Source organism: Bipolaris oryzae (genome assembly GCF_000523455.1).
Source record: "Bipolaris oryzae ATCC 44560 unplaced genomic scaffold scaffold_20, whole genome shotgun sequence".
In the NCBI taxonomy this organism is placed as follows: domain Eukaryota; kingdom Fungi; phylum Ascomycota; class Dothideomycetes; order Pleosporales; family Pleosporaceae; genus Bipolaris; species Bipolaris oryzae.
The window spans coordinates 51425-64525 of record NW_006911296.1 but is presented as its reverse complement, the minus strand read 5'-3'; the positions used below and the strand labels follow the sequence as shown (position 1 = coordinate 64525).

The following is a 13101-nucleotide window of genomic DNA, read 5'->3' as shown; positions in this document are numbered from 1 at the left end:
CAGCAGAGCCAGCCTCCTACATACCCTCAGGGAGGCCAGCCCCCTAAGCCCGAGGTCCCAGCTTCCACCTCTTGCTCCGAGGAGACTCCCAAGCCCACCGGCCCTGCTCCTGGTGTCCCCCAGCAGAGCCAGCCTCCTGCCTACCCAGGTACTCCTCAACCCCCTCAGCCTGAGGCTCCCAAGCCCAGCACCCCAGCTGTCCCCCAGCAGAGCCAGCCCTCCTACCCCGGTGTTCCCCAGCCTCCTAAGGAGAGCAAGCCTGCTCAGACTCCCTCTGTCCCAGATGTCAACAAGCCCAAGCCTACTCCTTCTAGCAGCAGTGTGCAGCCCAAGCCCACCAAGCCATCCGGTGGCAACGGTAACATTGTAACCAACGGCGACAAGTGGTCCATTACCTACACTCCCTACGCCCAATCCGGCCAGTGCAAGGAAGCTGCTGAGGTTGCCTCTGACATCGCAAAGATTGCTGGTCTCGGCTTCACCACCATCCGCGCCTACAACACCGACTGCGGTGTCTTCGAGAACGTTGTCCCCGAGTGTCAGAAGCACGGACTCAAGATCATCTACGGTATCTTCCTCGAGGCCGGCGACAAGGGCTGCTTCTCCGAATACGCCAACAAGCAGCTCTCGGACATCAAGAACAAGGCCCCCAAGGACAGCATCGCCATGGTCATCGTCGGCAACGAGTGCATGTTCAACGGTAACTGCCAGCCCGAGCAACTCGCCTCCTACATCGACCACGTCCGCGACGAGCTCCGTGGCGCCGGTTTCCCCTCCACCGTCCCCGTCACCACCACCGAGCCCGTCGACGTCTGGGAGACCAAGGGTGCTGCCCTCTGCGACCACATCGACGTCTTCGTCTGCCAGGTCCAGCCCTACTTCACCCAGTCCGTCACTGCTGAGATGGCCGGTTCCTTTGCCGCCCAGCAGCTTGAGCAGGCCTCCAAGGTATGCCCCGGCGCTGCCGCCCGCGGTGCCTACATTGGCGAGATCGGATGGCCTTCGCAGGGTCAGACTAACGGCATGGCCGTCGCTAGCCACGACGCTCAGCGCACTGCTATGCAGAAGATTCAGGAGGCTGTCGGTAGCAAGGCTAGTGTTTTCTCCTTCCAGGACGACACCTGGAAGCCCGCTGGTGCCTATGGTGTTGAGCAGCACTTTGGCTGTGTTGATGTCCTTGCTTAAGTCAAGCAAACCTTTGTAAAGAGGGCAAGATAATATATCCATATGTATTGTTACACGTAGCGCATCACCACAACATTTATCTAGCAGCTTGTTACTCGCTGTATTCTTCACGCCATCATGTGTCTTATCATTTCTTCCCTTTGTTTGAATAGTCTTGCCTGCCGCTTTTGTCTGCACACTATGCGGACTTGGCAATGTCGACCCAGGATGAGGAGGTGTTGTATGTGGTTGGGCTTGCAAGTGTAGCTGATTTAGTGTTTAATTTCTTATACCTAGGAGTAGAACGGAACAAATCTCATCCCGATACTATCCATCCCTCTGCAAACAAGCTTTTTTTTCTTTCTTTGTTTGTTTGTCTTGCCAATCAACGACCCTACACGCTGGAATTGTCATAGTCCTGATCGGGTGCTTCTTTTTCTTTTCTTCTTCGGGTGACTCGGAAATTTGATCTCCGCACAGGGATTATTACGGCCCGTAAGAAAGTAGTAAGTGGCGTTTTCTTCGCAAATTAAACCAAGGAGCTCGATGGTCCCTTCATAATGTTTAAGACCCTCCATCGTGCCTAGGCTTGCCTGCGTTTGTTGTAAATGCGAGCATGTTAGTGTCAAACTGTCGTTGCATCATTTAAACATAGCATCCGTGCAGAGGATGAGGTCGTAATATGCCAGTTTGTCGAATGCTATCCGCCGGCATGTTTTGTTTTGTTTCTTCCGGCTCGTAGCGCTGTCAGCCGGCTTTACTGTCGTTCCGGGGATACGGTATCCGAGTGCATTCATCTTTCCGTAACCATGCCATTCTTTGGGCGTCAGTAGGTAGCCCGAATAATACCTCAAAGGATTGCTTCGGCGTACCCAGATAGTCGGGCCTTAATGTTTGATGAGGCTGGTACTTGCTGTTAGTACGGGGTCTACTTACACGTCAGCGTGAGTAGATGAGCGTACGGACGTATATGCGGTTTTTTACGCGAGTAGAGGTGATCTAGGCCCAGCGTCATGTGTGAGTTGTAGTCTTACCGGGATCGTGTATGTTGATATGGCTAAACTGGGATTCAACGACCGATGTGTCGGATTGATGAGAGTGGAATCAAGTGGCGGAAGGTGAAATTACAGGTGTGGCTTGGGTGGAATGCAAATGCAGGAAGGTGCGGGACGGGCCGAGGAAGGTGCAAGCATGTGTGTGTGTGTGTGTGTTTACAAAGGATTCATTGTGAGGCAGGGAACCGACAATAGGGAGGCACGTACACATCAAAATATTGTGGTTGCATGTAGATGTTTGCAGTTTGAACAAGACCCGATAGACGACTTCTATTGATGCTTCTCGCTGGCGTGATAAACACATTCATCAATGCCACATACTTTTCCTTACGACACCAGCAAACTCACACAACATCTATTCCAAATAATACCAAGAAAGAACAGAAAAAAAGGGATCTTCCGTACATCATATAGTCAGGCAAAAAGTCACGATACCTCCAAGTCAAAAGTCCACTACTCACATCCATACTAACCCCCATCCGCCCAAGCGCCCCTGCAACTCGCCAAACCGGGAGATCGACAGGGCATGCGAGTCGCCTGTCGCTTAGAAAACAGCGCCATCGTAGCCTTGCTTTTTCCCCCGCCCAAACGTCTGCTCAAAACATTCATGTTCAGCCATCCATCCATACCATATCCCTCTTAGAACTACGACTTAATATCCACGTACATATATACGCGAAGATGGTACCACGAGCCAAGCCCCGGCATCGACCTTGGACAGTAGCAACGCTCGCTGGTGTGGCGTCGCTGCTTCTCCCCGCTGCTACGCTCGCGCGGTTATACACTCTATCGCGGTTTCCATTGTATGCGGTTCTATACACCTGTATTGTTAATGGAGTTACGTTTTTGTTTTATGGGTATGACAAGATGCAGGCACGCAACATGGAGTGGAGGGTCAAAGAAACGACATTGCAAACGCTGGCGCTTGTTGGGGGGTGGCCGGGTGCACTGGCGGGAATGCATTATTTTCAGCACAAGACGAAGAAGGTTGCATTTCAGGCTGTTTTCTGGGGGATTGTGCTGTGCTGGGAGGGCGTTGCTTGGTTAGTGTGGAATGGTGGGGTAACAATAAGAAGATGAACGTGAGATCGAGACATTGATTGAATAGTTGAGGTTTATGAGATATTGAGTGTTATTACAAAGGGGTCATCGAGGTCGTGAGAGGTGGTTGTAGCCACCTGAAGAAGAAAAGAGATGCGTCAGAATCATATCCGGACAACGAGAACGCTCATCAAAGAATAACCAGCCGCTCATCCGCCCAAAAATCATCACGCCGTTACCCCGCCTTCTCTGGAACATAAGACTGAGCGGTATCCTGAGCCTTGTTTGTCATTGCCGAGACACGGTCAAGCGCAGCTTTAGGGTAACTCTGGACGGTGTCCCAGTCAAGCCACACGTTCTTAGTAGAGTTCGACGCCGAATCCCTGGCTTGGGTGACTGCGTGAACTGTACAAAGAAGGGACATTAGCGACCAGTAAAGGGACGCGTGAGAGTGTCCGCAGCTTCACCGGTCTGCTCTCCAAGGGGGTTTTGGGTAGCGCCACCGGCAATGTTGCCGAGGCCCTTCTTGAGGCTCTTAATGTTCTCTTGGTCGGAGGCAGGAACCTTGTCGATGGCATCTGCAAGGTGTCAGTGTATCCCATGCAGTAGCAAAAGAGAAGTGAAAGCATGTCACGGCTTACCCTTGGTCATGTAAGACATCTTGTTCTCGCCCATGGTCTTGAGTGCCTGGCGCTCCATCTTGCGCTTTAGCTCAGGCGAGATACCGAAAACATACAGGTAGGTTGCGGTCAAGGCGATGAGGCCTGCGAAGACGGCGAGGAAGCTGACAGCCATGGTTGAGAGTTGAGAGTGTGTTTGTGAGGTGAGGATTATAGACAAATTACTGCTGCTGGAGAGAGGTTGGAGAATGCTGAAGAAATGAGATGGCTGTCTGTGTTGATCAAGACCCTGATTTTATGTATGGGCCAAACGGCATGACGTAGGAATCGCACATGCAAACCTGTCAGGCTTGCTCCCGCTGCACGACCAGGGTCGGCCCTTAGATCCGGCCGTTTGGTGGTTCCTCCCTGCTCTAGACTGACGTCTCGTTCTTTCCCTATGATGTATTGCCCTCTTTTGCTGTTACTGGCGACACAGATCCATGAAGGTGCGCCAGATGTGCCTCGAGTGGATTCGGTAAGGCCCATGCTTTGGGTGCTAGAGATGACAGGAGGAGCCGCCCACAGTGGAGAGCGATGGCGGCTGACAGCAGAGATTCGCCAAACGGGCTGCTGTCCTCAATTGTGCACAGCAGGGCCGTCAGCAGTGCCAATGCAGCCTTGCATACACTACATGGCAATCAGGAAGCAGCGGCAGCGGGATATACATAGACACCGCGAGTATTGGTACGAACGTATAGACATGGTTAGGTTAGGCAGCTAGGCGGTGCTGCGCCTCACAGAGTCAGCCACAGGCCACGAGGCGGACACGACTTTCAGGTGCGCTTGCGCCTGCCCCCACCGTCGGTCCAGGTGCAACTCCAGCTCGTCCGGAAACAGACAGGCCCTGGACTTGTTGTTGCTGACCCAGCTCAGCCTGTGCCTCCTTTTCCACCACTTCTTTTCTTCCTTTGCCGCCCGCTCTTTTCCTCGTTCAGAACGCCTTGCTTCCTACGTATCTGTTGATACCTACCCCTCACCCACCCTCCCCGCCAGCTGGACGCGCCCGATAGGCACCCCCAATCTTCACCTTCCGCCCCAAAACACGTCCGCCGCAGTCGTACAACTGCACACCGGCTTGCCCATCATGAGTATGTGCCCATTCTCTGCATTGCGCTGCAAGCTGCTTGTCTGAACTGACTACGTGCACAGTGACCAACATGCTCAACAAGCTGCACGGCCAGCCCGACAGCTATGACCGCAAGTGGGTGCTTCTTGATACCCCGCGCCCGCTTGCACCCTTACTGAACCTACCAATTGCAGGTCACGATACCGCTTCGGAAAGACACTGGGCGCCGGAACGTACGGTATTGTCAGGGAGGCCGACTGTCCCGAGGGCAAGGTCGCCGTCAAGATCATCCTGAAGAAGAATGTTCGCGGAAACGAGCAGATGGTCTACGACGAGCTGGAGATGCTGCAGCGCATGAAGCACCCGCACATTGTCAAGTTTCACGACTGGTTCGAGTCAAGGGTAGGCATGCTAATGAGGACGTGGGGCAGGCCAGGCCAGCAAGCTAACATTCCACCCAGGACAAATACTACATTGTGACCCAATTGGCAACTGGTGGAGAGCTCTTCGACCGCATCTGTGAAAAGGGAAAGTTCACAGAAAAGGACGCCGCCGAGACGATTCGACAGGTACTCGATGCAGTCAACTATCTTCACAAGAACAATGTTGTACACAGAGGTTTGTCGTGCACCCGCTGGCTCACCACAGCAATACTAAGGATAGACAGATCTCAAGCCAGAGAACCTCCTCTATCTCACACGCGACGAAAACTCATCCCTCGTACTTGCTGATTTCGGTATCGCCAAGATGCTCGACTCCAAGACCGAAGTCCTAACTACCATGGCTGGCTCATTCGGATACGCTGCTCCCGAGGTGATGCTCAAGAAGGGCCACGGAAAGCCTGTCGACATGTGGTCTATGGGAGTCATCACATACACACTGCTCTGCGGATACTCACCGTTCCGATCGGAGAATCTTGCGGATTTGATTGAGGAATGCAAGAATGGCCGCGTTATTTTCCATGAGCGCTACTGGAAGGAAGTCAGCCCGGAGGCCAAGGAGTTTATCAAGAATCTACTAGAGCCCGACCCAGCCAAGCGACCGACGAGCGAGGTGAGCAAGATTTCCTCGAGTATCGATTGACGGCTAACAATCTTTAGGCTGCCCTCCAGCACGTATGGCTCAGTGGAAAAACTGCCACGGATCACAACTTGGTGCCAGAGATCAAGGCATACGCGGCAAAGGCTCGCCTCAGGCGCGGTATCGAATTGGTCAAGCTTGCAAATCGCATTGAAGCGCTCAAGATGCAGGAGGACGAGGAGGAAGACGTGCCTGGCGAGGCCGACGTGCCTGCCAACGCGCGCGAAGCTGCAGGTGAGGCCATTGCCGGGCGTTCAGATAGCAAGGGCCTGGAGAACAAGGAGATGTCGGGCACAGGCAAGGGCCCTGGACGTCTGAGCAGAATCGCAAAGGGAGCCATCTTCCGAGAAGTTGTGCTTGCCAAGGTGCGCGAGATGAAGGAGCAAGAGGCGCGGGTAGAGTTTGAGAAGAACGCAACAGCAGGAGAGGCAGCAAACAAGTAAAGTGGCTTGCTGGGCAGCCTTTTTCCTTGTTGCTGAGGTGTTGTCACAAACATACATGATGGGTTTGCTGCGGTATTAGCGGAGGGTCTCATTGTTCCATGTATACCCCTGAGAGATAGCAGCCAGGACACCGCACCTAGCAGCTCTTGAATGGTGATATTAGTGTTTGTAGTTCCAAAATGGGGGGACAATGTGTGTTGTGAATGTTTTTGTTGGTGTTGCTATTGTTGGTTGATGTGTGTCCAACAACGACAGTGTTGCGTCTGTGATGCACTCGCTGCCTGGCTCGTGCACGTAGTCTTGGCAGAGCCGGGAGAACCCTAGATTGAGCACTGCGGCGCGTCCACCGGGTTGACGACTGAACGCGCAACTCACTGCACCGCCGCCACACTCGTTACTCGCCTCGAGACCTTGTGGGCCTCGCTCGGATAGACTACGCGATCGCAAAAGTACCGGCAATGGAAAGCGCGGCCAAACGGAAAGCCGCCAACGCCGCTGCGAGCGACCACGACAATCGCCCTGCGAAGCGACAAAAAGGGCCGGTACGTGCAGTTCATGGGCGAGGGTTGATGCATCGTCGGGGTGTGTTCTGGAGATGCACAAGGCGTGTTGGTCGCGATGCGGGATGGGCTTTGGACAAGAGCGCGCGACACCTGGGGGGCTCGACGAGTAGCCACCACCACCTCCCTCGGCCCCTCCTCGCTGCCCCCAACACCACGCGCGCGCCGGCGATGCATCGAGGACTCCAGGGAGAACCATGGTCGAATAGCCTACGAACCTTTACTGACAGCGACCCGCTCGCGTGCAGGCCGACACCAATGCCAACTCGGAGACGGTAGCCTCGACAACGACCGCGGGCTTGAAGTTCCTTGACAGCCTGAAGCAGGCAAAAGACAAGACGTGCGTGCTCGGCCTCTGTCGCTAGTCTCACATGGCATAGCCTCCACGCCCTCGGGCGAGCAATTCCCGCGATTTCTTACTGACAGCCTGCAGGGGACGACCCATAGCAGTTCACTTCCTTACCCTCCCGGATAGGGTATGTTCTGGTCCCATTGCCGTCAGGGCCCACACTGACAGCCGCGTCTAGGACGAAGTGCCCGACTACTACGAGTATACCAAACTGCCCATTGCGATAGACACCATCGAGGTACGCTTACTTGCTGTTTGCTCCTGTGCAATCTCCACCCATATGCCGTGCGCTTCCACGACCAACTCGAACTCAACATCACCACTCCATATTCTTGGCTACTATTCATACATGTCGTGCGGGATTGCTGACTCGAGGCGCCTCAGAAAAAACTGCTCAATGGAGAATATTCCAGCCTGGCTCAAGTCGAGAGCGACTGTAAACGACTCGTCAACAACGCAAAGGCCTACAACGACAAGAAATCAGTCATCTACGAAGATGCTGAGCGCCTACGCAAGACAGCCTCCAATTGGATGGTGAAGCACAATCCAGCATACCGGGACGGCAACTATGTTGCAGTAGCTACTCCCATTCCTGGCGAAGACAACTCCACTCCCTCGAAACCATCGCCCCGCGTCGTATCAACGCCCAAAGTCCCACAGACACCCGTTACACATGACACCGTCGAACGCCCTCGGCGAGCAGCTGCCATTGCAGCATCAGCCACGCCAGCCCCATCAAAACTACGACAGTCGGCGTCTGCAGCGCCCGATGACAACGATGGCGCAGAGTACACAGGCAAGACCTTTCAGCAGGCACAGGAACAGATTGTTCGTGAGATTATCGAATACGAAGAGTAAGTAGTGTACCTCAACTGCATTGCGTTACATCAATGCTAACAACTTTCTAGTCAAGGCCTGCAGATATTCGTCCCCTTCCAAAATCTCCCATCACGGAGCTTGAAGGACTACTATCAGCTGATCAAGGATCCCATGTCGTTGTCTGCAATACAGAAGAAAGTACGGGGCGTTGTTGGTCGCGAAGCTCCTACAGGCCATACCCTGTTCAAGAGCTGGGATGCTTTTGAAAGCGCATTTAGCTTGATCTGGAAGAATGCTCGTATTTACAACGAAGACGGGAGTGATATTTACAACTTGTCATTGGAGCTTGAGGTACGATGGATTCATCCCGACCGAGGTCTTTTCTAACTTGCCCAGGAAATCTTCTACAAGAAACTTGAAGAGGCCAAGTCAAAGGTCAACGAGCCAACACAGCCGAAGCTCAAACTTAACATGTCGACGGCATCAGCAGCTCCCAAGCAGCAATTGAAGCTAAAACTCAAACCAAGTCCAGGCTCGGAGCCCAATACTCCAAGTGCTCGCGATTCTGCAACTCCAGGTGTTATTGTCGACAACGACGCTCTCTTACGGCAGCAACGACATGTACTCAACAGCATGGGGAACCAGTCGTCACGAGCCGCATCTGGCGAAGCAGCAACGCCTGGAGCATCAGCAAATCCGTTTTCTGGTCCCAAGGGCGGCGCTTCGGCAAGCGCTCCATTGTCTGCTACCCAAGGTAAAACCGGGGGGTCTCCACCAGCTGTCAACGGTGTCAAGCAAGATGTACAGTCTCCAGCGCTGAGCGCAATAAGGCCTGCGAGCACCGCGCCCGATAGCTCACGACTCAGCGTTCCGGTACAAACACCGCATCCACACATGGCTCCGCCACATACCATGTCTCGCACAAACAGCGGCAGTCCACATCCAAACGGTCTTGGTTTGCAGAATGGCCACTACGCTCCCCCGCCGCAACAACAGAGCTACCACGCACCTCCTGTCCAACGGGTTGATTGTTTCAGGAAGACTCCACTCAAGAGTAAGTGCAGTCTGTTGGAACGACTCATCTTTTTTACTAATGACTGCGTAGATTACCAAGACGCATTAATACCCAGAATCACACTAAATACGCATCCCGCTCTGAGCGCATCAAAGCCATGGTCCGTCAACATACTCGCCAACAAGCAAAAGACCATGTACAGTGCCACCATGGTTGTCGCACCCACCCATTCCTACATTCAGATTGTCCCCAAAATCCCCATTGCACTCACCAACCGCATGTACCGCCTCTTCGTCACTGTCAACGGCAACAAGACTCTTGAAGCAAACCGCGTCCCAGTCACAGCCGGCATCAACGGCGCCAGCCCAGGCCCCGGTTACGAAGGCGGAAAGAAAAAGGGTGAACCCTTATTCGAAGCCAAACTCCTCAGCGGCGTAAATCGCATTGAAGTCGAAATTATCGCGGAGAAGGAAAAGAAAGAAACATCAGCTGAGAATGCGGCACCTGCTACGCCTGCAGCGGCTGCGAAGAAGGAAGACGTCGAGATTGAAAAGTGTACTATTTTCTTGCATTTGCCGCGACAGCCGACGAATTAGGAGTTTGAGGAGTTTGAGGACTGTGAGGATGGGGATGCTGCGGATGCGGGTGTGGATGAGGATGCTGAGCGGTGGTTTATTGGACCACCGACGATATGAGAAAGATGCAAAGACACAGAGACAGAGAGAGAGAGATGTGTGTGGTGAGGGCTGAATTAAGATGTGGTATGCGTGTTTGTGTACGTGTGTGATATTAACTTATTTTATTTGTCTTCTTTCTCTTCCCCCTTTTTTTTACAAGCTCTGGAGAGAGAGAGAAGGGGGATACGGGTGGAGTGGAGTGACAGGGAAACGGGATGAATATAGGACATTGGCGTTTTTTTTCTCAACCTGTCTTTTTTTCCGATTTTTTTTAGCGGTCATGTCATTGCGGAAGATTGAGAACGGTGGGGGGTTTAGTTTGTTTGGATGCTTTGAGAGTCGGGAGATGTTATATCCTATCATATCTCTTTCTTTCTTTCTACGTAGTCTTCCTTTCGTATTGGTGTTTTAACCCAAGTAAAGCAGAATACTTACGTTTACTTACATTCTAAATTTCCCCCTTCATCCACGCATATTCGTAATCTTTTCCTTTTTACTACGTCAAGCTTAAGCATCGCTACATACGCACTTCTTCTACTTAAGCTTTCTCTCTTCCCCCCTTTTGCCCGGATCTCTTTTTTTTTAGTAACCCACCTAACTACAGTACTTAGCTCAGACTACGCTTTAGTTCACCCCCCCCCCCCCTCTCCCCGCTAGTACTAGTATATCCCCGAACCTCTTTTTTTCTTCAGCCCCAGCTATAATAGTGTCAAAGGTAGTGTTTCGATGTTGGTTGCCAAGCGTTAAACGCAAGGCTGACTTGTGTAGCGGCGAAGTTTATAAATTTGGGGGCGGATGTGAGATGTGAAATTGGAAGGGGGATGGGCGAGTGTGGTGTTAGTGAAAAGTGTAGATATTAATCCAATAGTTGGGGGTTTTTTTTTAGTATCGAGAGGGTGGAGAGGTGTGAGGGCTTAGGATTGTTTGAGAGATTTTTTTTTGGAAGGTTGCGGAGGGGGATCGGATGGTGGGATCGGGGGTAAGTGGTATGGTGTAACACTCGTCTCTTTTTTTCGTGTTTGTGGTTCTGTAGGGGGTGGGGGTATGGTGGAAGGCGAGGTTTTATGTGGGATAGAATGGATGTGGTTTTATGATGTTGAATTATTGCTATAGATGTTAAGTTAAGAAATTTTATAGTAGTTGGTAGGTACACAGTGCAGCTTCTGTTAGATAGAGTATTGAGTGAATGGCGCTTGCCTAATACTTTTGTCATGATATATGGCTATCTAGGTCCAAGATGCTGTTTTACAATGTCACGGATATCTCTTTTGGGTTATGTAGTCTAATACAGTGGAACTGGGTTAATTCATCAAAATATATTTTACAGTGATATCTATCCAATTAAGTGTTCTCGTTTTCTTACTCTTTAGGGTTTCTGCATTCAGCAGCTTCTTGGGTTTACGTATTAGGTATTCGACGCACATACATGTATACATGGTTCCTCACAGATAGGACCCCAATTCCCATTTTTAATATAGGGAGATATTCGGTACTATACGTATTTGTGTAGATGGTACGTGGTGTTACGGAGTTACATGGGCTGCAAAAATTAGAGGTTTGGATGCAGGTATTTTGTCATCAAGTGAGTATCTATAATAGTGGATGTGGTAGGTAATGCAAGGAAAGCTGAGATACGGTATTGGAATTGAATATCTAACTATTCTAGTCTTTTGTGTTTGGTTTCTCGGTTTTTTCCGGTAACTTTCCTAATACATATTGCACCTGTACTGAGCATTACCAAAATTTACTCTAATTCCTCCTCATCCCTAAAACCCGACCTCATCCTTGTCCACGTTCATATACGCAACCCAATGGCCTCCAATAAACCTGCAAACGTGCACGTGTGCGCTGTGGATGATCTATCCGTGATAACAAGTAAACTCTTCCGCGATAAAAGTGTCCGAAACTGAATCTCGAATACACACGACCCTCTGGCGTACTTACTTATGAAACATTGGGATATCTTTCAGTGAAAATACAGAGAAAGAACGAACAAACAAAGCATGACTGCTGAAGCAGTGGGGTGAATTGAAGTTCTCCTGTGATAGTATTACTCTACTGTTCACATGGCCTACTTTAATCAGTAATACATCAGCGAAGACCGATATTGAAAAGGACGAAGCATGAATACGAATGAGAAGTAATTCGAAGAAGATTTTGTTTATTCTCGAAGACCAGCTTCATATATTTCTACGTTTTACGAGCTAAACTCGTGTACCTCTATGTAGAAATATATATGCTACTATCAGACTGATAAACATCTAGACAAACTTACTGTCTGAATCCATTGAATCAACGGCACTTCCTTAGACGTCTATACTTGGAAGTACATTTAGGGTCAAAAGTGCAAAAAAAACATACAACAGCGGGGATTCGCCAGTGGTCACCCACCTGACTACTAGTCCGCCGGTCAGAGGCTTAATGTATGGGGAGCGAACGAGACCCAATGCTGTACTCTGCCGATGGTCGTATGTGAAAGAACCAGACGAAAAACTGATCTCTGTACCCGTCCATAAAGATTTTGTGAAAATAATGCTCACCTGCACATCTCCATATCTGACACAGTTACCGACAAGACTCGGTCAGCACGGAGAGCCCACCCGCTCCGCGGCTTCAAACCACGATAAGCGGCATGGCCGGAGTAAGGCGGAGGGAGAAGAAGAAAATTTTGAGGTAGAGGCTGTCTCACAGGGCATTGGGTTTCACGGTTGCGAGTAAGAGTAAACGCCCAGATTTGGTGAAGCATTGTGGCGTATATGTGCAGGCGGCTCGCGATAGCGGTTTGATATTTCACATGAACATGTGTGCCATTTGGAGAGTGTGTTCCGAGGATGCAGAGTCATTCAGCTGCGACACGAAGGAAGCTGGGCGGTATGGGTGTTTGTATGCTCGATTTTGTCGTTTTCGACTTTGCTTTCTGAGCTATTATTAGTTTGGTGGTTTTTTGGAATTTGGACTTGGCTTTGGGGGTGGGATTAGGAATACACTTAACATGGGTTAAATGTGATTACATAGGTGGTCTTGGTAGTCTTTTAGATTGTTATTATTGTTACGGAATTTGTCATTGCATGTGGAGGTGATATTTGTACAGCCAAGACGTGACGATGTAGTATATTCCAGTTTTTCTTGTTTTTGCATTTCATATTTCAATTGGCAGCAAATCCTTAGCA

General features: G+C 50.9%; 5 protein-coding genes across 5 annotated transcripts in view; 4 read left to right on the top strand and 1 right to left on the bottom strand.

The window, feature by feature from the left end:
• COCMIDRAFT_86586 (glycoside hydrolase family 17 protein) overlaps positions 1-1185 on the top strand; it is a gene marked incomplete at both ends in the record, with an annotated part of 1981 nt that extends 796 nt beyond the window's left edge. The window contains 2 exons of the mRNA XM_007686556.1: positions 55-148; positions 197-1185. Of these exons, the coding sequence (XP_007684746.1) occupies positions 55-148; positions 197-1185 (1083 nt within the window). The remainder of the gene's footprint in view (positions 1-54; positions 149-196) is intronic.
• Positions 1186-2900: 1715 nt separating this feature from the next.
• COCMIDRAFT_33788 (uncharacterized protein) lies at positions 2901-3299 on the top strand (the record flags this gene model as incomplete). The annotated part of the gene is made up of 1 exon (XM_007686530.1): positions 2901-3299. The coding sequence occupies one exon, from the start codon at positions 2901-2903 to the stop codon at positions 3297-3299; it is 399 nt and encodes a 132-aa protein (XP_007684720.1).
• Positions 3300-3495: 196 nt separating this feature from the next.
• COCMIDRAFT_86570 (uncharacterized protein) lies at positions 3496-4055 on the bottom strand (the record flags this gene model as incomplete). Its single annotated transcript, XM_007686555.1, has 3 exons — positions 3496-3665; positions 3728-3838; positions 3902-4055. 3 exons carry the CDS (start codon positions 4053-4055, stop codon positions 3496-3498), a joined length of 435 nt encoding a protein of 144 aa, XP_007684745.1.
• Positions 4056-5079: 1024 nt separating this feature from the next.
• COCMIDRAFT_2375 (uncharacterized protein) lies at positions 5080-6511 on the top strand (the record flags this gene model as incomplete). Its single annotated transcript, XM_007686491.1, has 5 exons — positions 5080-5123; positions 5183-5390; positions 5450-5606; positions 5656-6041; positions 6089-6511. The coding sequence occupies 5 exons, from the start codon at positions 5080-5082 to the stop codon at positions 6509-6511; spliced, it is 1218 nt and encodes a 405-aa protein (XP_007684681.1).
• Positions 6512-6969: 458 nt separating this feature from the next.
• On the top strand, positions 6970-9850 carry COCMIDRAFT_86602 (uncharacterized protein; the record flags this gene model as incomplete). Its single annotated transcript, XM_007686554.1, has 8 exons — positions 6970-7053; positions 7320-7411; positions 7505-7547; positions 7599-7673; positions 7796-8274; positions 8329-8590; positions 8636-9293; positions 9345-9850. The coding sequence occupies 8 exons, from the start codon at positions 6970-6972 to the stop codon at positions 9848-9850; spliced, it is 2199 nt and encodes a 732-aa protein (XP_007684744.1).
• Between the last annotated feature and the right edge of the window lie 3251 nt (positions 9851-13101).